General features: G+C 48.4%; 1 protein-coding gene across 9 annotated transcripts in view; it reads right to left on the minus strand.

The window, feature by feature from the left end:
- The window catches only part of akap6 (A kinase (PRKA) anchor protein 6), a 508272-nt gene that overhangs the window by 112988 nt on the left and 369052 nt on the right, over positions 1-26232 (minus strand). For all 9 annotated transcript variants that reach the window (XM_086003387.1, XM_086003384.1, XM_086003390.1 and 6 more), the window contains one exon: positions 14508-14654. In XM_086003387.1, coding sequence (XP_085859513.1) covers positions 14508-14654 — 147 coding nt within the window. The remainder of the gene's footprint in view (positions 1-14507; positions 14655-26232) is intronic.

Raw genomic sequence — 26232 nt, forward strand, 5'->3', positions numbered from 1 at the left:
ATTTTTTTGCACCACTTTCCCATCCTGCCCACCTTAAACGCATCTTCAGCATAACGATGGGCTTGTTCGATCACACATCAGGCGGTCATATGACATTCATTGTAGTGCTTTTAGGCTTCATCAGTCGGGTTTCTGATGGGTGTCATCAGACAAGTATCCCTTGGCCCTAGCAGTCACCCCTTAAGTGGGGTTCCAGGTCCAAAGACGTCAGGGAGCTTGGACTGCCACAGGGCGAAAGCAGCATGGCAGCTCCCCGGGAATCTTGCGCACACCTGCATATCTTATTGTGGTTTCACACCAGCTGCACATTGATGGAATGGAAGCCCTTGCGGTTCATGAATACTTCTGGTTGACCCGGGGGTGCGCGGATTGCCATGTGTGTGCAGTCGATGACTCTCTGCACCTGTAGGAAGCCAGCCAGAGTTGCAAACCTGAGCTCCAGCTCATTCTGACTAATGTCATCGCAGGCAAAGTTCACATAACAAACAACCCATCAGTCATCTGTCTTATGAATTTGAGGGTTGCCGAGTGGGAGATGCTGGATATTTCTCCGGCAGCGCCCTGGAAGGATCCAGAGGCAAAAAAAGTTGGGGGCGGTGGTGACTTTGACAGCCACTGGTAACATGTGGTCACCAGATCCAGCAGGCAGCAGGTCTTCTTCCAGCAAACTGCAGATGTCTGCCAACACCTGGCTCGACAACCTGAGCCCCCTGAAACAGTGCTGTTCGGACAGCTCAAGGAAACTCAGCCTCTGCCTGTACACCGTGTGCCATGGATAATGACCCCTGCCAACTGCATCCCATCTGCTGCTCCCCTCTCTGCTTCTCCCTCTCTGCTGCCCAGCTACAGGTCTCTCAAGAGCAGGTTGCTGCTGGTGCTGGCACTGGTTATATTGCTGCTCGTCCGAGGTCCAATCTAAGGCAAAATGCCACCCATGCTGATGTGATTCAGAAAACCTCCAAAATAATCTCTCAGCAAAAGTACTGTGAACAAACCCTTTCCCACTAGCAGGTAAGAAAGCAGCTGTGAGTAATGAGTACTGAGTATTTATTGTCTCCTCAATTGCAGTTGTGTTCTCGTCTTGCTTTCACTGGCGAGTTTCAGGAAGCCCGGGAAACCCATGGATGCACTGTTAAATTTGAAAGACTGTTGAAATGTCACTTCAATTGAGCGATTAGCATATGTTAATAGGCAATCTGCCTCTCCCGAGGGGTTGCGTGCAAGCAGCCTAACGCGCTCAAATTAAACACGGAAGTCAGCGGGTTGGAGTTGGCTTCCTGACGCACTTGCATTTTTCCCGATTTTCAACTCCCGAACCCAAACCTACGTGCTCCTCCCGGTTAAAATTCCCCCCACAGAATCTGGACTAAAGTTTACACTCAGGCTTAAAGTGTACAGTCTAGGCTAAAATATACAGTCTGGACTGAAGTTTGCAGTCTGGACTAAAGTATAGAGCCTGGACTAAAATATATGGCGGGAGAAATTGGCTAACCCCCGAAAATGGGCATGGGGATCGCAGTATGGGATTAACCAGCTTTGCAAGCAGCACATTAAATTGGTGCCGTCTGCTATTTTAAATGATTGCTGCATGCATTGGCTGCACACAGCAGCAGGGGACTCGATATCGTGAGTGGCTAGCGCTACTTAAAGGCAGCCTGCACCTCATAAAGGGGAGGTGCATTGTGTCTGCATGAAGTAGTGGGAGTTTGGGCTGTGCTACTTTGAACAATGGCTAAATATGCGAGAGAGCGAGTAATAAGCTATTTAAACAATGCACTGGAGCTCTTGATTGAAGAGGTGGAAAGGAGAGACATCCTATATTGGCAGGGAGGCAGGATGCCCTCCAGACACATGCTCAGGAGGCAGTGGGAACAATTAACAGCGGATGTCAATGTCAGGAGTGTTGCTCCAAGAACATGGATGCAGTGCGGGAAGAAGTTTCGCGATCTGGCATGAGTTATCAAGGTGAATGAATGCATCTTCCAATGGCTTATCCTACCAACTGCACCACTAGCCTCAGCCACTGCTCAATTCTCTACACCCCCATCACACACCTACCAACAATCTCTATCAATCAGTACTCAACCCTAAAATTCATATGCTTTACCTCACCCTCACACACTTAGCACAGTTGCAAGCCTCACACCCACAACTCACAGCTCGCACACACTGGCAGCTATTCAGCCACGACAGCCACATCACCCAAACATATTGCACTGGATCTTACACTCGCAGCCAACAGCTCAGAGACTGGCAGTGTGTGTAGTTTAGAGGCTAGGATAGAGGAGGGATCTTACTGACACACCTCCTTCTTTCTTGCAGGAGAAGATGGCACATTACAGGAGGCAGTAGGAAAGAACTGGAGGAGGACAAGCATGCCGATGTGTTTTAACCCCCATGGAGGAGACAGTGCTGCCACCATGGGAAGTGGCATCGCTGAGGCCGTGACCACTGGCAGGGCTGGACTGATCGATGATGAAGGTAGCTGCATAACTAATTCTCCTTCTCTCATCCCACTCCTCCCTCAGAGCACAATCTCTTCTGGCTCACAAGCTGCAGATGGTGTAAGCACGCATGTCTTACTCAGCTCCATCAGCACATCTGTGGAACCCACTATAATGCAGCATCTGATGGCCGATGTCAGGGCTTCCATTGCAGCACAAACAGCTTCCATCAAAGGTCTGAGTGCTGCAGTGGAAGCTAGAATGCTGCCATCATGGCTCTGGATACCACTGTTCAAAGGGGCTTCCAGGGCATCACAGCAGTCCAGCAATCTGTTCTCCAACAGATCAGTGGGATTGTTGAGGCGCCACCCTGAGAGAGTGACAGTGGCTCTATGGAGCACGAACCTGTTATCCTCTCTCAGGATGTCAGCATTCCTGCTCCCACCCCTGCCATTCCACCAGTGTCCTTGCCTGTCAGCCAGCCAGCCGAGACTGCTGCAGCCCAAGCCGAAGTGGTGCAGTCTGAAGCTGGGACCTCGAAGCCCAAAGCTGCTTGAGGTCACGCTCCTTGGCCATCTGCAGTTTCCTCAATTGAAGGTCATCAGCCTCCCACAACCAATGCTGCAGCCACTGGGGAAGCACCTCATAGGAGCACTAGGAGAAGCAAAGGCACATGGAAGACAGGCATGAAGGGAATGCACAAGGGTGATTAGTTTATTTTTGTTTGCATTATGCAATGATTGAATTTATAAAATTGGAATACAATGTGCATTTTTTGGTGGTTTTTATTTTTGTGTTGTTGGAAGGAGGTCATTGTGATGGTTAGTGATAGAGCAAAGGTAAGAAGTGTGGGAAGGTAAGAAGTGTGGGACTATTGATGAATAGAGAGATGTGGTTGAGGTTACTGGTATCGCTCATTAATTATTTTATCACGTAGAGCCCAGGCAGAAAGGGGCTGTCTATGTTGTAGCCTCCCTTCCTCTTCCTGTTTCTCCACTTCTTGTTGCACTACCTCCTCCTCCACTTTCTCTTCCTCCTCGTGCTCCTGCTCCTCAGCTTCTCGGCTGATAGGTGGTGGCAAGGGCAGTTCCCTCATAATGGCCAGGTTGTGCAGCATGCAGCCGCAAATCTTGAAACCCGCTCAGCTGAGTAATGCAGAGCTCCTCCAGAGCGGTCCAGGCAGCGGAAGCATTGCTTGAGGATGCTGATGGTGTTCTCTATAATGTTCCTTGTGGCAGCATGGCTCTCATTGTAAGCCTGCTGTGCACATGTGCATGGGTTCCGGACCAGAGTCATGAGATGCGTGGATCACCCTTGTCGCCCAGTAGCAAGCCTCTGACTTGCTGTGGTGGGTCAAACACAGCTGGCACAAGGAGTGCTGCTGAATGAAGGAATCGTGACTACTGCCAGGATAACGGGCATTCATCTGCATGATGAGCTGCCTGTGGTCACACACCAGCTGCACACTGAGTGAGTGGAATTCCTTTCGGTTCATGAAAATGATGGAATTCGCACACAAGGCAATGTGCGTGCAGTCAATGGCACCATGTGGAAGCCTGCAATTAGTGCAAACCCTCGTGCTTGCTCCGCCTGCTTGTCTCTGGCAAGAGGACATGAAATTAAATTGTTTCTCTCTGTATAGAGAGCCTCAGTGACATCCCTTATGCAGCAGTGTACTGCAAACTACAAGATGTTGCTTATATCTCCAGCAGCCGCCTGGAAGGAGTCAGACGTATAAAAGTTAAGAGTCATGGTTAGCCTGACAGCCACAGGAAATGCGATCTTTGATCACAGACCCTTCTTTGAGACTGCAGTTGTGGCTGCAGAGTTGGCAGATTTCAATCACATCCTCTTTGGTGAAGCGAAGACGTCTCAAGCATTGGTCCTCGCTAAAGTTGAGGTAAGAGAATTGCTCCCTAAAGACTCTTGGAGAATTTGGCCTCCTCCTGAGAGCCCTTCTCCCTCTCCTCCTCCTCTATCTTCTAGCAGCATGTCCTGCTCTGTGTGACCTCTTTTCATTCTCCTAGTCATGCTCAATTCCCATAAGGAAACCCGACCAAGCCATCCATGTCTGAAAGCAACTTGTTTCAGGCAAGCTTTTAAATGAACAGAAAAGTACTTCAGCACCATCCGGACCACTTCCTGTAAACGATTCAAACTTTAGCCAAGTATAGGAAATCTCCAAAAACACGTACAATTGCACCAGTAGCCAGAAGAAATAATCAAACAAACCTGTAAGTAGTTTATGATCCATTTAAATAGCGCTGGTGGGGGTCCGTCATATCATTTAATATCATGTTCAGCTGTGTGAGGTTAGGGCAGGGTGTTGGCTAGAGTGTGCAGTTCAAAAATGGCAGCGCTGGTGTCAAATCAGTGTTGCACGTTGATTGACGTCATAATCTGCCTGCTCTGTATGCTGCCGGCAGTTAGAGTCATAGAGTAATACAGCACGGATAGAGGCCCTTCGGCCCATCGTGTCCGCGCCGGCCATCAAGCCCTGTCTAATCTAATCCCATATTCCAGCATTTGGCCCGTAGCCTTGTATGCTATGGCATTTCAAGTGCACATCCAAATGCTTCTTAAATGTTGTGAGGGTTTCTGCCTCCACAACCCTTTCAGGCAGTGAGTTCCAGACTCCAACCACCCTCTGGGTGAAAAAGTTCTTTCTCAAATCCCCTCTAAATCTCCCGCCCTTTACCTTGAATCTATGCCCCCTAGTTATTGACCCCTCTACTAAGGGAAAAAGCTCCTCAGCATCCATCCTATCTATGCCCCTCATAATTTTGTACACCTCAATCATGTCCCCCCTCAGCCTCCTCAGCTCCAAGGAAAACAAACCCAATCTGCCCAGTCTCTCTTCATAGCTGAAGCGCTCCAGCCCTGGTAACATCCTGGTGAACCTCCTCTGCACCCTCTCTAACGCGATCACATCCTTCCTGTAGTGTGGCGACCAGAACTGCACACAGTATTCCAGCTGTGGCCTAACCAGTGTTTTATACAGCTCCATCATAACCTCCTTGCTCTTATATTCAATGCCTCGGCTAATGAAGGCAAGTATCCCATATGCCTTTTTTACCACCTTATCCACCTGTTCCGCCACCTTCAGGGATCTGTGTACTTGCACACCCAGATCCCTCTGACCCTCCGTCTTGCCTAGGGTCTTTCCATTCATTGTGTATTCCTTTGCCTTGTTAGTCCCCCCAAAGTGCATCACCTCGCACTTTTCCGGGTTAAATTCCATTTGCCACTGTTCCGCCCATCTGACCAACCCATCTATATCGTCCTGCAGACTGAGGCTACCCTCCTCGCTATTTACCACCCTACCAATTTTTGTATCATCCGCGAACTTACTGATCATACCCTTTACATTCATATCCAAGTCATTAATGTAGACCACAAACAGCAAGGGACCCAGCACCGATCCCTGTGGTACCCCACTGGCCACAGGCTTCCAGTCACAAAAACAACCTTCAACCATCACCCTCTGCCTTCTGCCACTAAGCCAGTTTTGTATCCAATGTGCCAAGGCACCCTGGATTCCATGGGCTCTTACCTTCTTGACCAGTCTCCTGTGCGGGACTTTATCGAAGGCCTTACTGAAATCCATGTATACCACATCCACTGCGTTACCCTCATCCACACACCTAGTCACCCCCTCAAAAAATTCAATCAAATTAGTCAGACATGATCTTCCCTTGACAAAGCCATGTTGACTATCCCTGATTAATCCTTGCCTCTCCAAGTGGAGACAAATTTTGTCCCTCAGGATTTTTTCCAATAATTTTCCTACCACTGATGTTAGGCTCACTGGCCTGTAGTTCCCCGGTTTTTCCCTACTACCCTTCTTGAATAATGGTACTACATTAGCGGTTCTCCAGTCCTCTGGCACATCCCCTGTGGCCAGAGAGGTCCTGAATATATATGTTAGAGCCCCCACAATCTCCTCCTTTGCCTCACACAGCAGCCTGGGATACATTTCATCCGGGCCTGGGGATTTATCCATTTTTAGGCCAGCTAAAACCGCCAATACCTCCTCCCTCTCGATGTTAATATGTTCGAGCATATCACAGTCCCCCCGCCCTATTTCTATGTCTACATCGTCCTTCTCCATAGTGAAAACAGATGCAAAAAATTCATTTAGAACCCCTCCTACATCTTCCGGCTCCACACACAGATTGCCACTTTTGTCCCTAATGGGCCCTATTTTTTCCCTAGTTATCCTCTTACCCTTAATATACTTATAAAACATCTTCGGATTTTCCTTTATTTTGCTCGCCAGTGTTATTTCATGGCCCCTCCTTGATCTCCTAATTTCTTTTTTAAGTATCCCCCTGCACTTTTTGTACTCCTCTAGGGCTTCCTCCGTCTTTAGCCTTTTGTATCTACCAAAAGCCCTCCTTTTTTTCCTAATCCATTCTCGTATATCCCCTGACATCCAAGGTTCCCTGTGGTTTTTGGAACCACCCTTGACCTTTACGGGAACATGTTGCCATTGTATGATCTCAATCTCCCTTCTGAAAGCCTCCCATTGCTCCGATGCGGATTTTCCTACAAGTAGCTGATCCCAGTCCATTTTGGCCAGATCCTGCCTTATCCTATTAAAATCGGCCTTCCCCCAATTTAGAACCTTTATTTCCGGCCCATCCCTGTCCTTTTCCATGGCCACCTTAAATCTTACCATATTATGGTCACTATCACCAAAGTGCTCACCTACTAGCACTTTTTCCACTTGGCCGGCCACATTCCCTAGAATTAGGTCCAGTACCGCCCCCTCTCTTGTAGGACTTTCTACATGCTGGCTCAAAAAGCTCTCCTGGATGCACTTTAAGAATTCTACACCCTCTGAGCCTTTCACACTCTGACTATCCCAGTTAATATTGGGGAAGTTGAAATCCCCCATTATTATTACCCTATTATTTGCACATTTCTCTGAGATTTGCCTACATATCTGTTCCTCTATCTCCCCCTGACTGTTTGGAGGCCTATAGTACACTCCCAGCAAAGTGCTTGCCCCCTTTTTGTTTTTAAGCTCCACCCATATGGCCTCATTAGAGGACCCTGCTAATATATCATCCCTCCTTACTGCAGTAATTGACTCCTTAATTAATATTGCGACACCCCCTCCTCTTATACCTCCCCCTCTGTCTCGCCTGAAGATTCTGTACCCCGGAATATTGAGCTGCCAGTCTTGCCCTTCCCTCAACCATGTCTCCGTGATAGCAACAATATCATACTCCCATGTGTTTATCAACACCTTCAGTTCATCCACCTTATTTGTAAGACTCCTTGCATTAAAATAGATGCCATCCAGCCTTGCCCTTATATATTTGCCCTGTCTACCAAGCTGACTTGTTTTTTTCTCTATAATTGGCAGCACATCCCCCCCTATTTCAGCTCCCCTCTGTATCCCATCCCCCTGCCAAGTTAGTTTAAACCCCCCCCAACAGTGCTAGCAAACCTCCCTGCAAGGATATTTGTCCCGCTCTGGTTCAGGTGCAACCCGTCCGACTTGTACAAGTCCCACCTTTCCCAGAAGCAGGCCCAGTGATCCAGGATCACTTGTTAGGTATGTGCACACAAATCTCTTTAGCAAGATGGCATTCTGCACACCCCGTCGGAAGTGTGCACGTGCATCGCAGACATGATTTTCGAGCATTAGGCTGCCACATAGCACCTAAAAAACAGTCGCTACACAGCCCAATTTAGCCTCCATAGAGTCTGGACTAAAATTTACAGCCTTGGACAAATTATAGAATCTGGACGAAAGTATAGGCCCCGATATTTACTGGGTCAGGATTTCCAAGCAGCGGGTAGTAGTTTTGGTTGGGAACATAATGGAGTTGGCATGCGCTTCCAGAAGCCAGCCTGATGGCAGGAGAAGCCACAGCCCAGGAGCAGGCAACCTTCGTGCTGCTTGTGTTTGAGTTTGTGAGGGGGTGGGGTGAATACAGCGTGGTTTGGAGGGTCGTGGGTGATCGTGGGGGGCCGGAGAGAGATCGGGAGCAGAGATGGGGGGGTCGGAGAGAGATCGGGGGCAGAGATTGGGGGGATCGGAGAGAGATCGGGGGTAGAGATGGGGGGGATCGGAGAGAGATCGGGGGCAGAGATGGTGGGGGGATCGGAGAGAGAGCGGGATCAGAGATGGGGGGTTCGGAGAGAGATCAGGAGCAGAGATGGGGGGATCAGAGAGAGATCAGGGGTAGAGATGGGGGCATGAGAGAGAGATCGGGGGCAGAGATGGGGGATCGGAGAGAGATCGGGAGCAGAGATGGGGGGGATCAGAGAGAGATCAGGAGCAGAGATGGGGGGATCGGAGAGAGACCGGGGCAGAGATGGGGGGGATCGGAGAGAAATCGGGGGCAGAGATGGGGGGGATCGGAGAGAGATCGGGGGCAGAGATGGGGGGGGTTCGGAGAGAGATCGGGAGCAGAGATTGGGGGGATCGAAGGGAGATCGGGGGCAGAGATGGGGAGGATCGGAGAGAGATCGGGGGCAGAGATGGGGGAGAGATCAGAGGGAGAGATGGGGGAGTTGGGGAGAGATCGGAGGGAGAGATGGGAGAGAGATCGGAGGGAGAGATAGGGAGAGATCGGAGGGAGAGATGGGGGAGTTGGGGAGAGATCGGAGGGAGAGATGGGGAGAGATCGGAGGGAGAGATGGGGAGAGATCGGAGGGAGAGATGGGGGAGTTGGGGAGAGATCGGAGGGAGAGATGGGAGAGAGATTGGAGGGAGAGATGAGAGAGAGATCGGAGGGAGAGATGGGGGAGTTGGGGAGAGATCGGAGGGAGAGATGGGAGAGAGATCGGAGGGAGAGATGGGGGAGTTGGGGAGAGATCGGAGGGAGAGATGGGAGAGAGATCAGAGGGAGAGATGGGGGAGTTGGGGAGAGATCGGAGGGAGAGATGGGAGAGAGATCGGAGGGAGAGATGGGGGAGTTGGGGAGAGATCGGAGGGAGAGATGGGGAGAGATCGGAGGGAGAGATGGGGGAGTTGGGGAGAGATCGGAGGGAGAGATGGGGAGAGATCGGAGGGAGAGATGGGGTGAGATTGGAGGGAGAGATGGGGGAGTTTGGGAGAGATCGGAGGGAGAGACGGGGTGAGATTGGAGGGAGAGATGGGGGAGTTGGGGAGAGATCGGAAGGAGAGATGGGAGAGAGATCGGAGGGAGAGATGGGGGAGTTGGGGAGAGATCGGAGGGAGAGATGGGGAGAGATCGGAGGGAGAGATGGGGGAGTTGGGGAGAGATCGGAGGGAGAGATGGGGAGAGATCGGAGGGAGAGATGGGGGAGTTGGGGAGAGATCGGAGGGAGAGATGGGGAGAGATCGGAGGGAGAGATGGGGGAGTTTGGGAAAGATCAGAGGGAGAGATGGGGAAGTCGGGGGGGAGAGTCGGGGATTGCAATGGGGGGTGGGGGGGAGTGTCGCTGATCACGGGTTGCGTGTCGGGGGGAGATCAGGGAGGTGAGAGGGATGTTTACAGGTAAGCTTTTTGGGCCTGGAGGAAACACGCCTGCTTCTCCTGGCCCACAAGCAGTGTTGTAAAGGCACTTACCTTATGGATCCGGCCCTTCTTGTCTCGTTCCCAGGAAAGTCGTCCGACTGTGGTTAAAAATATAAACCTTGTTAAAATGGAGGCACGCAGCCTCCTTAAAAAATGTCAATGACTGCCCCGTCTCCTACGAGCGGATTGGTCACTTGTCCCTCGTCCCGTCTCCGTTAAAGCCAGAAGTTGGCGGGTTTGAGGCGGGTGGCGTTCCTGTTTGAGATTTTTATCTTTTTAACTTCCCACCCGACCCGACCTGACCCCACCCGTTTTTGGGGGTTATATTACCCCCGTAGAGTCTGGACTAAAATGTAAAGTCAGGACTAAATATATAGTCTGGACTACTAATCTTCCTGGTTGCATCTAGCTTCACAGAAGCAATTGGGATAACAGGGAGTAAATTGAAAAATTGGGGAGAAACTGTGGGTTTGGTGATGAACAATGTTTGGTTATAAATGATCAAAGAAACTAAACATCTCCCAAAAGAAAGTATGCCATAAGTAGATGCCAATACTTAGTAGATTCATTCAACAACTTCGTACTTGGAAGACCAGTAAAAATGTGCATTTTATTATCGCTGAACAGTTAGTCCCTAAGCCATAAGAGAGGCATACAACATGCGACATTACACCACTTTCTGGAGTAAACAATTAGAGCTGGATTTTTCCAACCTCGGCGGGTCCGGGGCGGGCGACATCCGTGGCGTGTGGGGATCTCGCATCTGCCTGGGTCCCAACCTCCAACAAGATTTTACGATGATAGGGCTTGTTAAGCCCGCCCTGCGAGGTTCCCGGCCAATTAAAAGGAAGCAGGTCTGATGACATCATTTGATGACACGTAATCAGCCGGTTTACTTAAAGGGGCCATGTCCAAATTGATTTTGACAGTTGTGCTATCAGTGTTCTGCAGCATTGAGGTGCTGAAAACACTGACAAGCACTGCACAGTTGTACCCAGGCTCTCCCATGGCTTCCTCCATATGCTTATGGAGAGAGTCACAGCACACAGAGAGGTTCTTTTCCCTTCCAATGAGCGAAAGAGACCTCCCCAGGACACCAATGCAGCCTAGTTGCACATTGCACAAGAGGACACAAGCAGGGATGTCGTCAGGAGGACCAGGCTGCAGTGGCGCGAACCTTTCAATGATCTCAGTAGATGATGAAACATTACTGCAAAGCCACACTCAACCTCAGCCTGCTGTGCCACTCATCACATTCCAATCACTCTGCCTTCCCTACCCTACTCCTGCACATCCTTACTCATTATAGACCGGTAAGCCTGACATCGGTAGTGGGGAAAATGCTAGCGTCTATTATAAAAGATGTAATAGTAGAGCACTTGGAAAGCAGTGACAGGATCGGACAAAGTCAACATGGATTTACAAAAGGTAAATCATGCTTGACTAATCTACTGGAATTTTTTGAGGATGTAACTGGTAAAATAGATAAGGGAGAACCAGTGGATGTGGTGTATTTGGACTTTCAGAAGGCTTTCGATAAGGTCCCACATAAGAGATTAGCATGCAAAATTAAGGCACATGGGATTGGGGGCAAGGCATTGACTTGGATAGAGAACTGGTTGGCGGACAGAAAGCAAAGAGTTGGAATAAACGGGTCGTTTTCCGAGTGGCAGGCAGTGACTAGTGGGGTACCGCAAGGATCGGTCCTAGGACCCCAGCTGTTCACAATATATATTAATGATCTGGACGAGGGAATTGGATGTAATATCTCCAAATTTGCAGACGACACAAAGCTGGGTGGGAGGGTAAGCTGTGAGGAGGAGGTCGTGAAACTCCAGTACGATTTGGACAGGTTGGGTGATTGGGCAGAAAAATGGCAAATGCACTATAATGTGGGTAAATGTGAGGTTATCCACTTTGGTGGCAAAAACAGGAAGGCAGATTATTATTTGAATGGCAATAGATTGGGAGAAGGGGAAGTGCAAAGAGACCTGGGTGTTCTTGTGCATCAGTCGCTGAAGGTAAGCATGCAGGTGCAGCAGGCGGTTAAGAAGGCAAATGGTATGTTGGCCTTCGTAGCAAGAGGGTTCGAGTACAGGAACAAGGATGTCTTGCTACAGTTGTACAGGGCCTTGGTGAGACCGCACCTTGAGTACTGTGTGCAGTTTTGGTCGCCTTACCTGAGGAAGGACATTCTTGCCATGGAAGGAGTGCAGCGAAGATTCACCAGGCTGATACCTGGGATGGCAGGAATGACATATGAGGAGAGATTGTGTCGATTGGGCTTATACTCACTGGAGTTTAGAAGATTGAGAGGGGATCTCATCGAAACCTATAAAATTCTGTCAGGCCTGGACAGACTAGATGCAGGAAGGATGTTTCTGATGGCCGGGGAGTCCAGAACCAGGGGTCATAGTCTAAGGATAAGGGGTAAGCCATTTAGGACTGAAATGAGGAGGAATTTCTTCACCTAGAGAGTGGTGAACCTGTGGAATTCTCTGCCACAGAGGGCGGTGGAGGCCAGTTCATTAAATATATTCAAGAAAGAGTTGGATATATTTCTTAAGGCTGAAGGGATCAAGGGTTATGGGGAGAAGGCAGGGACAGGGTACTGAACTTGGATGATCAGCCATGATCTCATTGAATGGCAGAGCAGGCTCGAAGGGCCGAATGGCCTACTCCTACTCCTATCTTCTATGTTACCTTTGCACCTCCACCCATTCGTCTCCATCTACATTATCACATCCCCATCTCATTAGCCACCCCTCATACTCACCCTCATCCTAGTCCAATCATACCAACTAACAACACACAGGGTAGGCAGTTGGGTGTTTTAGCCAATGGTCATGTAAACTTTCTGTTAATGTGTTGTCAAGCACTGAAATCCTTATTTTCACCACTTTGCCTTCTTGGACAGATTTGTGTGCACCTTTGAAAGTGTCTCAGTGAGTTGCAGCGAATGGTGAGAGATAACTTTCTCCCCCACCCCCCCCCCCCCCGCCCCCCAATGGTGATGAGTGTGAAAGGAATGGCTTGGACATTGTAGGGATGTTGCATGGTGTTGGTGTGGCAGCCAGGGTGTACAGTGGTAAGTGAAGCAAATCTGGACATGGTGAGGCCATTGCAGGCATCCTGGGCAGCAATGTGCACGGGTGATGATGTCCTGTGTCCAGTGCAGCATCAGTTGATTGCGGAGAAGGTTGGTGTGGATGTTGGTGCTGCTGGTGTGCCCGGTGATGCTGGTGTTGGGATTCTGAGGACCAAGGTGAGATTTTTTCAGGGGCTCCGATGCTGATGGAATAGATGGCAGGTGAGGTTGAGATGACAAAAGTAAACTGTCAATGTTGAGATAGGTTGTTCCAAGGAGGTGACAGTGGATAGAGAGACTACTCCAAACACTTCAAAAGTGCATAAAGCTCAAAAGTGGGTTCCAAATACTGAAGGCTTAAGCTTCTGAGATTGGAACATGACCAGCTGTAAAATGGTAGCTTTTGTACCACTTTTGCAGCTGTGACCTAATGAAAGAAATGGAGAGTTGTTCAGAAACTGACATACTTACCTGGCGTGATCCCCGAGCGACGGGAACCACGTGGAAAACTTGGGAAAATTCTTTGTACCTGGGAAAATGGTGATTAAATTGCTTTAAACACCCTCTTAACAAGCACAATTGCCTGACCCGTCGCTTAGTGCCGGGTCTGCAAAGCTCAGGCAGAACGGCACTAGGGAAACTCACAAGGAGGCGGGTTCAGAGCGGGATACCTCCCCGCTGACAGCGGACCCGCCTCTGAACCCGCCCTCTGAGCGCCGGAAAAATTCAGCCCTTAGGATGGAAACCACTTGACAGCTTACTTCTAGACCATTACTTTATTTGACTTGACTTACTATTTAATGCGATCAGAAGGGAATAAACATTTCTTGAGGCTGTACCTATTCTCTTATTCTCTAGTATGTTACACTTTATATTAATCTGCGAAAAATCCCTGAAAAAGGTTTGAACTATATTAAAAAAAGGCTTTATAATGTATTGCTTGTGAAATGCTTTCATACCCGATGTCCAGTTTAAAGTGAGAATAGTAATGTCACTTTACTTGCTCATTTTTAAATTGTTTTAAGTAAATATTTTCTAATTTTAGTTTTTCTTCCAGTAAATTCTGTAAAAATGGTGAATATGGATAACTACCATGATTACATTCATCAGCACAGTGGTACTGTAAATATCATTCCTAATTATGGAAGACAAATTACCCTTAAGTTATAATTATTGCCAGCTTTAGAACTCTGCAGTCCTACCATTACTGCATATTTCTGTGATAAGCAATCTTAATATATAAATTATGAACACTATGATTACTCTTTTTCCCCTGCTGAGTATGAAAAATTAAGTATCTCCAATATTTCAAAAATATTGTTACAAAGGACAAAATGTGTTATTTTCACAACAAAGATAATATGGCTGTTTGCTCAGAGAAGCAAAGCTGAGAATATTTAATTAATATGTGTCAACATCTGCATAGCATAAACTGAAAATGAAAATATATCCTAATCATTAAAAAGCACGTACCTCTAACAGATGCCATTTGTCTTTAATTCCCTCTACTTTTTCAAGGATGTCGCAGGGTAATGAGCTACCAGCTTGTCTCAGAGATTCAACCTTCTTTAGTAAGTATCGTTTCTTAGGAAGCCACATTGACATTTCCATGCTGTATCCCTGTAAAGCAAAATGGCCCACAGCTTTGTAATTTAATTTTAAATACCCTATTGTGAATCACATATAAGCTACATCCCAAATCCCAGGTATTTATTTGTACGTATATAGGACACAGCCCCAGCTCAAACTGATTTTTATTTCTTTAAAAAATGAGTCAATATAATATGCACCAAAGTGTTTCAAAAATTGTCATTCTTTTCGTGCTGGGACAATACAACAGGGAGAATTGATGCAAAAAATGTATTTATTATCATGAAAGTATTTATGTCATTTTCAGAAGCAGTAAGCACTTTTTACGTATTTCTTTTAAATTACAAAACAGGTCTAGTTTTTAAAAACTTACTGAACTTTACACTGTGGAGAATTATAGTTGAAGTATTTTCAAGAAAGTTAATTTTGATGAAAACACTGTTACCTTTGACAACACTTTGACACTTAGGATAAAGAGCAAATCAAAAACACTGTTAATTCTGTTGCTCTTAGCCCTCACAACATTCTTTTTAAACATTCACATGACTGTCAGAGTGGAGGTGACTGGCTACAGAAAGCCAGCTCATTATTCCTGCTTCAGTTTGGCAATATTGTAATTCACCTTTAACGCAATCAAAAGCAAAGTGGTTCTTAACTAATTATTTCATTCAATAATTTTGTACTTTGATCAATGTCTCACCACGTTCTAGAAAGGGTTTCCTAGTTAAGATGGCCATAGTTTTTGCTGTTTTTATTTACTATTCAGTAAGCTGGATTTTATGACTGGAGGTTCTATTCTGGGTCAGTCAGATATCTAACATGCACGAAAACCCACTCTACTTTACAGATAGAGCTTTTGTTTGCCTGAAATGGGGTGCACACAAAAGTGGGACATATCCCCAATTATCTAAGTTCAGCGAACTTAGACTCACATCGGCAGCAGTCAATGTGTAGGGGCCCCCAATGGATAGGTAAAGAAAGTTGGAAAGAATTTGCATTTATATAGTGCCTTTCAAGATCTCTGGACTCCCAAAGTGCTACACAGCCATTAAAGTACATTTTGAAGTAAAATTACTGTTGTAATGTAGGCAAATGCGGCAGCCAATTTGCACACAAATACTAATGAGATAAATGACCAGATGACCTGTTTTTAGTGATGTTGATTGAGGGATAAATGTTGGTCAAGACACTAGGGGCTAGAAATTGGCCTCCTTAGTGCCTTCTGTTATCGCCTCGGGGGGGGGGCGATAATGGGGCGCTAACGACTTACCACCCGGGCGCGGCGAGATGAACGACTCCCGTGAAATTTGGTGAGAGGTTTGCGGCGGTGGTAAGACTTCGCGCCATGATCTCCTTTGCCCGGAGATCGTGAAGTTATTGCCATGCGAATCGACCCGGTAGTGCCCCAGACCCAAACTTCGGTTACGCCCCCTGCCGCATCGCCGGGTGATGACACCGACAGCTGCAGGAGGCGTTCATTGGGAGGCCGGGAGCTTCGGGGCGAAAGTAAAAGGGGAGGTTGCCGAGGTAAGTACATAAATTTCTAAAATGGTTTTGCTCATTTTTTTCCCCTTGTCCTGGGTCGCGATCGATCAGCCCGGCACTCTGCTGAAGTGCATGGAGCTGATCGAGCCGGAACGCGGTTGCCGTCGAGGACCAGCTAACTGGTCCCAATGCAGGGCTTGCAACGATAGCCCTTCTCTTTAAGGGAGGGAAGGAGCCTTGGAACACGGCAGCGCTGCACGGCTCATTGTGCAGCGCTGCACCACTACCGCCTCGCCTGCATCTTTTAGCGCTCAAGGAAGTGGAGTGCTAGACCCAATTTTGTGAAAGCTGGGACTCATTAGCGCCTGCCGCTAAGTTTCCCAGCTTTCAAAAGTTACCGCCCCCAAACGGGACGATAATGAATTTCTCCCCCAAGGAAAACTTTTTAAAAGTAACGCCATGGGATCTTTTACGTCCACCTGAGAGGGCAGTCAGGGCCTCGTTTTATCATCTCATCTGAAAGATGGCCCCTCCGACAGTGCAGTACTCCTTCAGTAGAAAAATTAAAAATAAAATTTTAAAAAGAGTAGGACAAATCACAGCTAAAATACAAAAGAAAATCAAGCAAAACATAGAAAAGATTGAGGGGAAATAAAAATAGTTTGGAAAGGCTAAGAGTGGGCATAATGAAAGAGGAGCAGATTATATATAGGGAAACTGTAAAGGATATTATAAACACAAAAAAGCAGTGGAATATAAAAGCAAAGATGTAATACTGAACCATATACAAATCATTGGTTAAGCTGCAGTTAGAATATTTTTGCAGTTTTAGGTGACTTTAGAAAGGATGTCAAGACTATGGAGAGGGTGCAGAAGAGATTCACTAAGATGAGAAACTTTATTTATGAAGAGAGACTAAAGAAACTGGGGCCTAGAAATTCAGTATAGCCACTTTTGGGGCGGTAAAGTCGGGCGGGCGCTAAAGTTAGCGCCCGCCGGAAAGTGGAGGCCACTTCGCCGATATTCAGTAGCTTTGGCCAAGGAGTTTGGGCGAGCGCTGAAACTGGCGTTGCACCCCTATCTTTAGGCGCTAAGCCGACGGTGCAGAGTGATAACGCCGAGGCCGGGCGCAGCGCAGGTGCGGTCATGTTTTGATTGACACCAGACACCCTGACGCCGGCCAGCTCTTAAAGGGGGAAGGGTCGACTTGGTCTGCTGCCACGCCCTGGATAGTGGAGCCCTCCAGCTAGGCCTGAACACTGCTGCTGGACCCAAATAGCGCCTGAAGCCATGCAGAAGGCCCGTGAACGAGCGCAGCGCTTCTCAGAGCATGCTTTGAGGGTGCTGCTTAGGGGTTTGGAGAAGAAAAGAGATATCTTGTGCCCGGACAGTGGCAAGAAGGCTCCCAAGAGGCTGTACAGGGGAGCCTGGAGGGAAATCGCCCAGAGGGTCACAGCCAACAGCGATGTCCCCAGGACTGGTGACCAATGCAGCAAGAAGTTCAACGACCTCACTCGGTTGGTCAGGGTGAGTACACTTTCCAGTGTCCTCCTCATCCTTGCATGTGCACCTCACATTATGGGCAAAGGGACCTCAAAGGCCTAATGGCCAGCCCTCCTCCAGCAGCTATGGCACTGGCATGATCATCAGTAGCACTTTCTGCACTTGACACACTGGCCAAGCTATTCGACCATGGGAGGCAGTGCACACAACAACAGGGCACCACACTGGCCAAGCTATTCGACCATGGGAGGCAGTGCACACAACAACAGGGCACCACACTGTACTTAGAGGCCGTCCTTTCTCTTGCAGGCCAAGCTGGCGCAGAATCTGAAGAGCCGGACTGTCACCGGGGGAGGCCGTGTCCAGTTCCAGGAGCTCAGTGACCTGGAGGAGCGCGTGGCTCGACTCATGCGTGCCCGGGTGATTGGCCCCGTTGCTATTGGAGATGCCGACCCTGTGCTGGGCCCCAATGGTAAGGACATGACCGTTTGGACCTCTCTCGTTCCCCTTGCGCTTCAGATCTACATCCTTTGCCACTGTCCCACCAATGCGCATAATGCCACCACTCATGCCTCCCTCGCTGACGCCCTGTCCTCACTCTAAAGCTACTCTTGCGCCTTCCTGCTTTCAGCTGGTGAGGAGGAGGTCCCTGAAGCTGCGAGTGTCAGTCCCTCGGAAGAGGAGGACGACGAGGACCAAGAGGAAGGCGGCACATCGGGGGAACCCTCATCCGCGCCAGGGGATGGCAATGGAGGGGACACGTCTTGCCTGGAGGAGAGCCAGGGGGAAGTGTTGCAGGGGGGTGTAGCTCCTGTGCCCAGTGGCGTCCAGCCACGCGGGAAGGGTCGGGCAGCACGGCTGCCTTCTCCCCAGAGGGGGGAAGTGTTGCAGGGGAGGGCAGTTGCTGGCCCCAGTGGCGTCCAGCCACGCGGGAAGGGTCGGCCAGCTCGGCGGCCTTCTCCCCAGAGGGAGAGTCCGGCCTCCAGTCCGGAGACGGTCCTCGCCCAGGAGGTGCGCCACCTTGATCAAATGTCCGCGGATTCGGAGCGGCGCCACACCGAGTTCATGGGGGTTGTGGGACAGTTGCCTCAGGCCATTGAGTCCCTGGCTCATAGTGTGGCCGATTTCGGGGACTCACAGGCCAGGGGTGTCGAACAACTCGCGGCAGCACAGGACGCGAGTCGAGAGTTCATGAGTGGTGCCGTGCAGACACTGGCTGGTCTGATGCGGGCACAGACCAGGGCAGTACGGGCACTCACTTCTGCCACACTCGCTGTGTCATGGACGCATCGCCAGGGCACCCGCCGCGCTGCTGCAGCACAGCGGTCTGGCCTTCACCAGATTGCTGCGCTTGCTGCAGTGCCAGCCCGGCTGAGTGCCAGTGTCTCTGGCGACCAGCGAGCGCCTGGCATCAGCCAGCTTGCCCCCATTGCTGCAGCCGCCACTGCCACTCCCCCAGCAAAGCTGCGACGAGCTGCTGGAGAGACTGATGCTGCCCAGCCACAGCTGCAGCAGTCAGCAGCCGGCCCCTCGAGGGCCAGAGCTCGTCTAGGCCGACCCCCAAGGGCATCTGCCGTCACGCTTTGTGCCCCTCAGGAGCCTTCCCCCAGCCTTGCAACACCCACAGGGCCCAGGTTGAGGCGGAGCAGCAGGTCGGGCAGGGGCCGGAGAAGCCTGCACAAGGACTCGCCCTCTCGGCACACCAAGTAGAGTGTGTTGCCAAATGTTTTTTTATATGGGGGTGTTTGTGTTCTGTATGGGGGGGGTTTATTTTGGTAAGGCCGAAGATGATGGCAAATGTTTTTTTAGATGGGGGTGTTTGTGTTCTGTATGGGGGGGTTTGTCTTGGTAAGGCCGAGGATGAAGGCCAATTGGATGGACAAGTTTTGTTATTCCTCCCCAGGTTGTGGGAGTGAGATATGTTTTTGACTGTTTTTTGGGGGTCTTGTCTGTTTTTGTGTTTCATGTGGGAAGGGCCCTGAGTTTGTTAAATAAAGCTTTTTATTTATTCAGCTTGTCCATGTGTCATGTTTCAAGTGGTTGTTGCGTTAACCGGCTGAGGGCTTGCGGAGCGGCTGCATTCAGGTGCGTTCATTGCCACAAGCCATTCCCTGACAGGGGGCCGAGAAGTGTCGTTCAATAAGCCGCCGGCGGATGGCCCTTGGACCTTGTGGCTCCCTCCTGGGCTGGTACTCCTCCTCCTCCTCCTCCTCCTCCTCCTCATGCTCCTCCTGCTCCTCCTCCTGAGGTGGTGGTCCAACGTGAGGTGGCAGTGCCTGAGTCCTGCGGATAGCCAGGTTGTGCAGCATGCAGCAAACGACGACGAACTGGGAGACTCTATCCGGCGAATACTGTAGAGATCCGCCGGAACGATCCAGGCAGCGGAACCGTTGCTTGAGGACGCCAATCGTTTGCTCTATGATGTTCCTTGTGGCTTGATGGCTTTCGTTGTATGCCTCCTCAGCAGGGGTCCTGGGCGCGCGGAGCGGGGTCATGAGCCATGTACACAAAGGGTAGCCCTTGTCCCCGATAAGCCATCCCCTTGGGGGAGGCTGTGCCTGGAACATGTCAGCCACAGTAGTCTGGCGCAGGATAAATGCATCGTGGCTGCTTCCTGGAAAGCGGGCATTGACAGCTAGGATGCGCTGCCTGTGGTCACACACCAGCTGTACATTGAGGGAATGGTAGCCCTTCCGGTTGCGGTAATCCTCGGCATTGTCGATAGGTGCCCGCATAGCCACATGCGTGCAGTCAATGGCGCCCTGCACCATGGGGAAGTCGGCGATCCTGGCAAATCCGACTGCACGCTGCTCCTGCCTCTCTAGGGTCATGGGGAAGGAGATGAATTGGTGTCTCCTTGCGAAAAGGGCATCGGTGACCTGCCGGATGCAGCGATGCACGGCGAACTGGGAGATGTTCGCTATGTCCCCAGCAGCGGCTTGGAAGGAGCCGCTTGCATAAAAGTTCAGAGCCACCGTGACCTTCACTTCCACCGACAGAGACGTCCTGCACATCAGCTGTGGACGCAGATCTCTGTGAAGCAGCTGGCAGATCTCTGTAACCACCTCCCTTCTGAAGCACAGCCTCTTCACACAATGCGCGGCAGTCATGGTGAGATAGGACACCTGCTGCCAGTATTCCCTGAGTGGGTAAGGCCTACGTTGCCGACGCCTGATGGCCCCTCTGCGTCTAGGCATGGCTGCCCCTCTCACACAGCGTCTGCGAGCCCTTCGCACATAATGCTGGAACTGAGGGTTGGAACCCCATGCAGCCCCCATAATATACTTGCAAACAGTCAAATCACAATGAGTCAAATTTGCAAGCTCTGGCCAGAAGCCAAAAATACCTCTCCTATGTTGTCCCAAATCAGTAAGGTCTGTTCCTTGGTCTCTGTCCAGAAATCCAAAGCACTAAAGTCATTGCAGCAAAATGGCTGGCCTTTATACCTCAGTCTAAGTGCCCTTTAATTAGCGCTCCCCGAGGCCCGCAGGGCCTCTGCTGCGTTCCACTTCACAGTTCTTAACAGCGCCACGCCCACATTGGGCGGGCGCCACTGAAGTTCCGGTTTGGGGCGCACAAACGGCGTTGCACGACGAAATGACGTCATAAGGTGCGCGCGCAGCTGAGCGCGCGCAAACACTTTGCGCCGGCGCAAAATGTCAACTGAAGTTGGGCGTAGGCGCAGATCGCTCTGCGCCCGGGCGCAAAGTGCCTAGCGCTCGAAATCTACTCCTCTTATGGCGCTAACGGCTGGCGAACGCAACTGAATTTCTAGGCCTGGGTGTCTTTTCATTAGAATAAATAAAGTGGGAATTTGATAGATGTGCTCAAACGTACGAGGGGTTTCAGAAAGGTCAAAAGGGAAAAACTATTTCCACCAGTTAATGAGTTAGTAACTCAAGGGCATATATTTAAAATAATCACCAAAAGAAGACAAGGGCCGCGATTTCGCCAGCGGAGGCGGGATCGTGGCAGGAAGGTGGTTGGCGGGTTCTGGTCCCGTTCCCAGCTGCAGCCGCTCTGTAAAAAGGATATTCCGTTAATCGGGCTGGTTAAGCCCGCCCTGCAGGGTTCCCGACAAATTAAAAGGAAGCAGGTCTGATGAAGTTATTTGATGACGCGTCATCAGCCGGTTCCCTTAAAGGGACCACGGCCGCATTCATTTTGACAGTTCTGTTGTCAGTGTTCTACAGCATTGAGGTGCTGCAAACACTGACAATCACTGCACAAAGGTACACGGCTGCACCCAGGTTGTTGCACAGCACATAGGGAGGTTCTCTTCCCTTCCAAGGGCGGAAGAGACCACCCCAGAAGACCAACGCAGCCTGGTTGTACATTGCACAGGAGGGCAAAAGCAGGGATGTCATCAAGAGTACCTGACTGCAGTGGTGCAAACCTTTCAATTATCTCAGTAGATCACGAAACATTACTGCAAAGCCACTCTCAGCCTCATCCTGCTGCGTCACTCATCATATCCCCATCACTCTGCCTTCCATACCCAACTCCTGCACATCCTTGCTCACACCAACTTACCTTGCACCTCCACCCATCCCTCTCTATCTACATTATCACTTCCCCATCTCACTAGCCACCCCTGACACTCACCCTCATCTTACTGCAAGCATACCAACTAACAACACACAAGGAGGCCACCTGGGTGTTTTATGCAATGTTCATGTAAATTTTCTGTTAATGTGTTGTCAAACATTGAAATCTATATTTTCAACACTTTGCTTTATTGTACAGTTGCAGTGAATGGTGCGACATAACGGTATCCCCCGCAATGGTGATGAGTGTGAAAGGAATGGCTTGGTCATTGTTGGAATGCTTTATGGTGTGGGGTGGTGTTAATCTTGCGCATCATGTGGCAGCCAGGGTGTACAGCATCAAGTGAAGTAAATCTGGCCATGGTGATGCCATTGCTGGCCTCCCAGGCAGCAATGTTGTCGGGTGCTGATGCCCTGTGCAGCATCAGGTGATTGCGGAGAAGGTTGGTAGTGATGCTGGTGTGCCTGGTGATGTTGGTGTTGGGGCTGATCGTAGAGGGATTCAGAGGACCAAGGTGGGATTTTTTCAAGGGCACCCATGCTGCTGGAATAGATGGCAGCTGAAGTTGAGATGACAGAAGCGATCTGTCAATGGTGAGAGAGCTTGCTCCAAGGAGGTGACAGTGGATAGAGAGCTTACTCCAAACACTTCCAAACTGCATACAGCTCAAAAGTGTCTTCCAGGTCCTGAAGGCTCAAGCTTCTGACATTGGAAAGTGAACAGCTGTGAAATGGTAGCTTACATAACACTTTTGCAGATGTCACCTATTCACAGCAATGGGGAGGTATAGACAACCCGACCTAATTACCTGACGTGATCTCCGAACGACGTGAAGTCTATTAAAAATGTGGTAAAATAGAAAAAGGCTGGCAAAATAGTAGTAAACAAGCACTTAACAAGCAGTTTAGTATCTTAAATGCCTCCCCCGCGGCTTGGTGTCGGGTCTGTTCTGAAATCGCAGACCCGACACTTTGGAAACTTACATGGAGGCGGGTTCGCAGCGGGTGCTGTCAATCATTTCGATTTTGACAGCGGACCCGCCTCTAAACCCGCACAAAATTCAGCCCAAGGAGTAGTTAGGAGATATTTTTTATGCAAAGATTGCTAGGACATGGAATGCCCCAACAGAAACTGGTGCAAGTAGAATCTGTAATTGCTTTTAAAAGGGAAGTGGATTAATATTTGAAAGGGACACATTTTTTAAAGTTATGGGGAAAGAACAGGGAAAAGGGCCTAAGTGGATAGCCCTTTCAGAGAACCAGCATAGAGGCAATGGGCTGAGCGGCCTTCTTCTGTGCTGTAAAATTCTAGGTTCTGTCAGTGCATGTAGGTGTACTGCAGGAGTTTATTGCACATTTAACAGACATAATGAGGAATCATGGCCTGAAATTTGTGATCTCCGTGGTGGGCTCGAGGCAAGTGGAGGCAGGTTTTGGGGTGGGACCTGTTTATGCTGGATTTCTGCCCCACTCAAGATGCACTGCCATTTCCTGGGGGGCCGGTGGGATGAGTAAAACCTGTGACTACTCCCTTGCAGTCTGATGTCCTAGATGGAGGCAGGATTGTGGGATGACATCACCTGCCAGAATTCCCAACAGTCCCACTTCTGGTGCCCCCAACGTACTGAAAGAAGCAGATGTACAGTACTTTAGTTGCCTGATCCCAGTAATTCCAAAGGGGTCAGACACATAAGTCACAGGTATAATGGGAAGTTCCACTCTTCCCCTGTTCTAACAGCAGAGAAGGATCGCACGGTTCTGGGATGCCTTTCTCTGCTCTCTGTTTAAGGGAAATATAAGTTCTAATAGTTTTTATAAGAATTTGTTTTCCTTTACATTGGTCATTCCTTTGCTCAGTTTTAAACACATATTTCTCCAACAGTACTGCACACCATTCATTTGTTGAGAGATTGGGCATGTGATCTGCAGCCATGCGCAAGAGTTCTTTAATTGGCAGCCAGGAACCAAAGAAGTTTACAGAAAAGGGAGACCATTTGGCCTTCGTTTCTGTACTGGTTCTTTGCTGGCACAAATGGTGCTAGGTGCAGTCCCAGGTTACCTTGTACTTTTAAGTTTCCCTCTCTATGCATATTGGAGTCCATGCTGTATCAGGAAGTCACCTCTTCATAAATATGATTACGATTTTGACTATTATCACTTCATATAAGTGCTGATACATAAAAACTGTGAGAAGTGGGTCCTTTATCCCCTATTTTTCTATCTCTGAATTGAGTATGTTTGCAGTATCAATGTTATTAAAGAAATTTATTTAATTCAAAATATGACATTATGGTGCTCCAGTGAGGTGCGTCACTGATTGGTAGAATACAAGTTTGTGTCATGAAATATAATGATTAAACTAATTGAGTAGCCAATACAAATCAGTTGTTAAATAATTAGCGGCACTATCTCTGTGCCACACCTGTTATTATGTATATAAGCAACCAGTGTGACAGCAATGAAAGAGTGAATAGATTGAAACTCATAGTAAGTTGTGTAGATTCATAAATGTTACAGTTTAAGCCCACATTTTCTCATGTGGAGAGTTCTCAGCCAATTTTTCCAAGGGAGACAACAAGCGGTGGTCAGGGATTTCCCAATAGGAGAAAGAAAAAAAAAAGTCAGGGTGCAAATCACCCTGAGTCATTCCCCTGCATTTCAGGCTTAACAGCAACATTGGCAGATGGCTTTCAGCAGGTCACCTGCCCTGCTGTCAGCCAGGGAATTGTACTCGATGAACAGGGAAGTCAAAGGAAGAGGCAAAATCAAATTAAAGAACGAGGGAGCATTTGTGTGTTTATGTGGTATACATTTAACAATGTTCACTAATGCTTTAAAAATCAAAAACTACGGAAGGGAGATGCAAGATACCTAAACACAAGAAAAAGTCTTTGGTAATTAATAAAGTTGAATGTAACAATACAGTATCCAGTCTTATTTAAGCCAAAACTTTGTATGTATGCTTGCAGATTACGAATTCTGCTAAAAGGTTCCTACGGCCCTCTCTCAGCCATTTATTTGCAATAAATTGCTAAAAGCACAAAGGCACAATCTAGGGACTCTGAGCAAACATCAGTTCATTCTAGAAAAACTTTTATGCACATTTCTTCAATGGAAAACTATCCAAATGCCTCCAGATCGTTTGAAAATTCCCTGCACAAAGTTGAGATTGTTTTTACATTCACACTTAACAATGCTGCAAAGTACACAGAGATAAAATTGTTATAACATTAAAAAATCTTTATTTAAAAATGTTGTGAATGTAATTAACATACCACCTTGTTCTTTCCTTATGCTAAATGCATGCTTTTGTATAACAGTTTTGGCGAAAATTGCACTAGAGAAAACTCTGTCCAAATAGAGAATCAGACAAAGCCTTGAAACACTGTTAATTGTCACCATGGTGACCAGAAGGATAAGCCATTTTCAAACTAGTATAGAAGACTCACTTTGACAGATTTGGGTACTTCTTAAAAGAATACGGTGACTACTCATACTCGGGTCAGAGAGAAAACTATCATGGAGATTTTACAGAACTGGTCTGGCCTTGCACATATGAAAAAATCTACACATGTCTAATCTATTATAATGAAAACTGCACAAGATGTTGTGATGAAACAATGCTGTATTCAGAGAGAAAGTCAGAAAGATGCCCAAGATTATGATGTATCTAGTCTACCAGGGGAAAAGACTGCATATTATGTGAACTCTGCCCCATGTTCCCCGAGAATTCAGCTGTTGTAATAAACTTCAGAGCGGGAGGAAAAAAGACTGGATGATGGTATTCAAAATAATGCTGTAAAAGCACACAGTCCTTACATAGTTTCTCTGCTGGTCAGAGAGAAAGGGAACTTGACAGAGTAAATACATAGTGAAGCTATGGCTACCTAACAGAGGTTGAAAAAGCCAATAAATTTAGCAGATTACTGAGATAACTATAAAACTATTTTGAGATCTTCTGCTGCAACCCGTAATTAATAATAACATTTAGCAGAAATTGATATGTTACTAGACTACAATATAAAAATGGATTATAAATTCTAAAAAACACCAGCATTCTTTTTTTCTGAAAA

Source organism: Somniosus microcephalus, chromosome 12 (genome assembly GCF_052327205.1).
Source record: "Somniosus microcephalus isolate GS21.2 chromosome 12, FLI_Smic_1.0, whole genome shotgun sequence".
Classification (NCBI taxonomy): domain Eukaryota; kingdom Metazoa; phylum Chordata; class Chondrichthyes; order Squaliformes; family Somniosidae; genus Somniosus; species Somniosus microcephalus.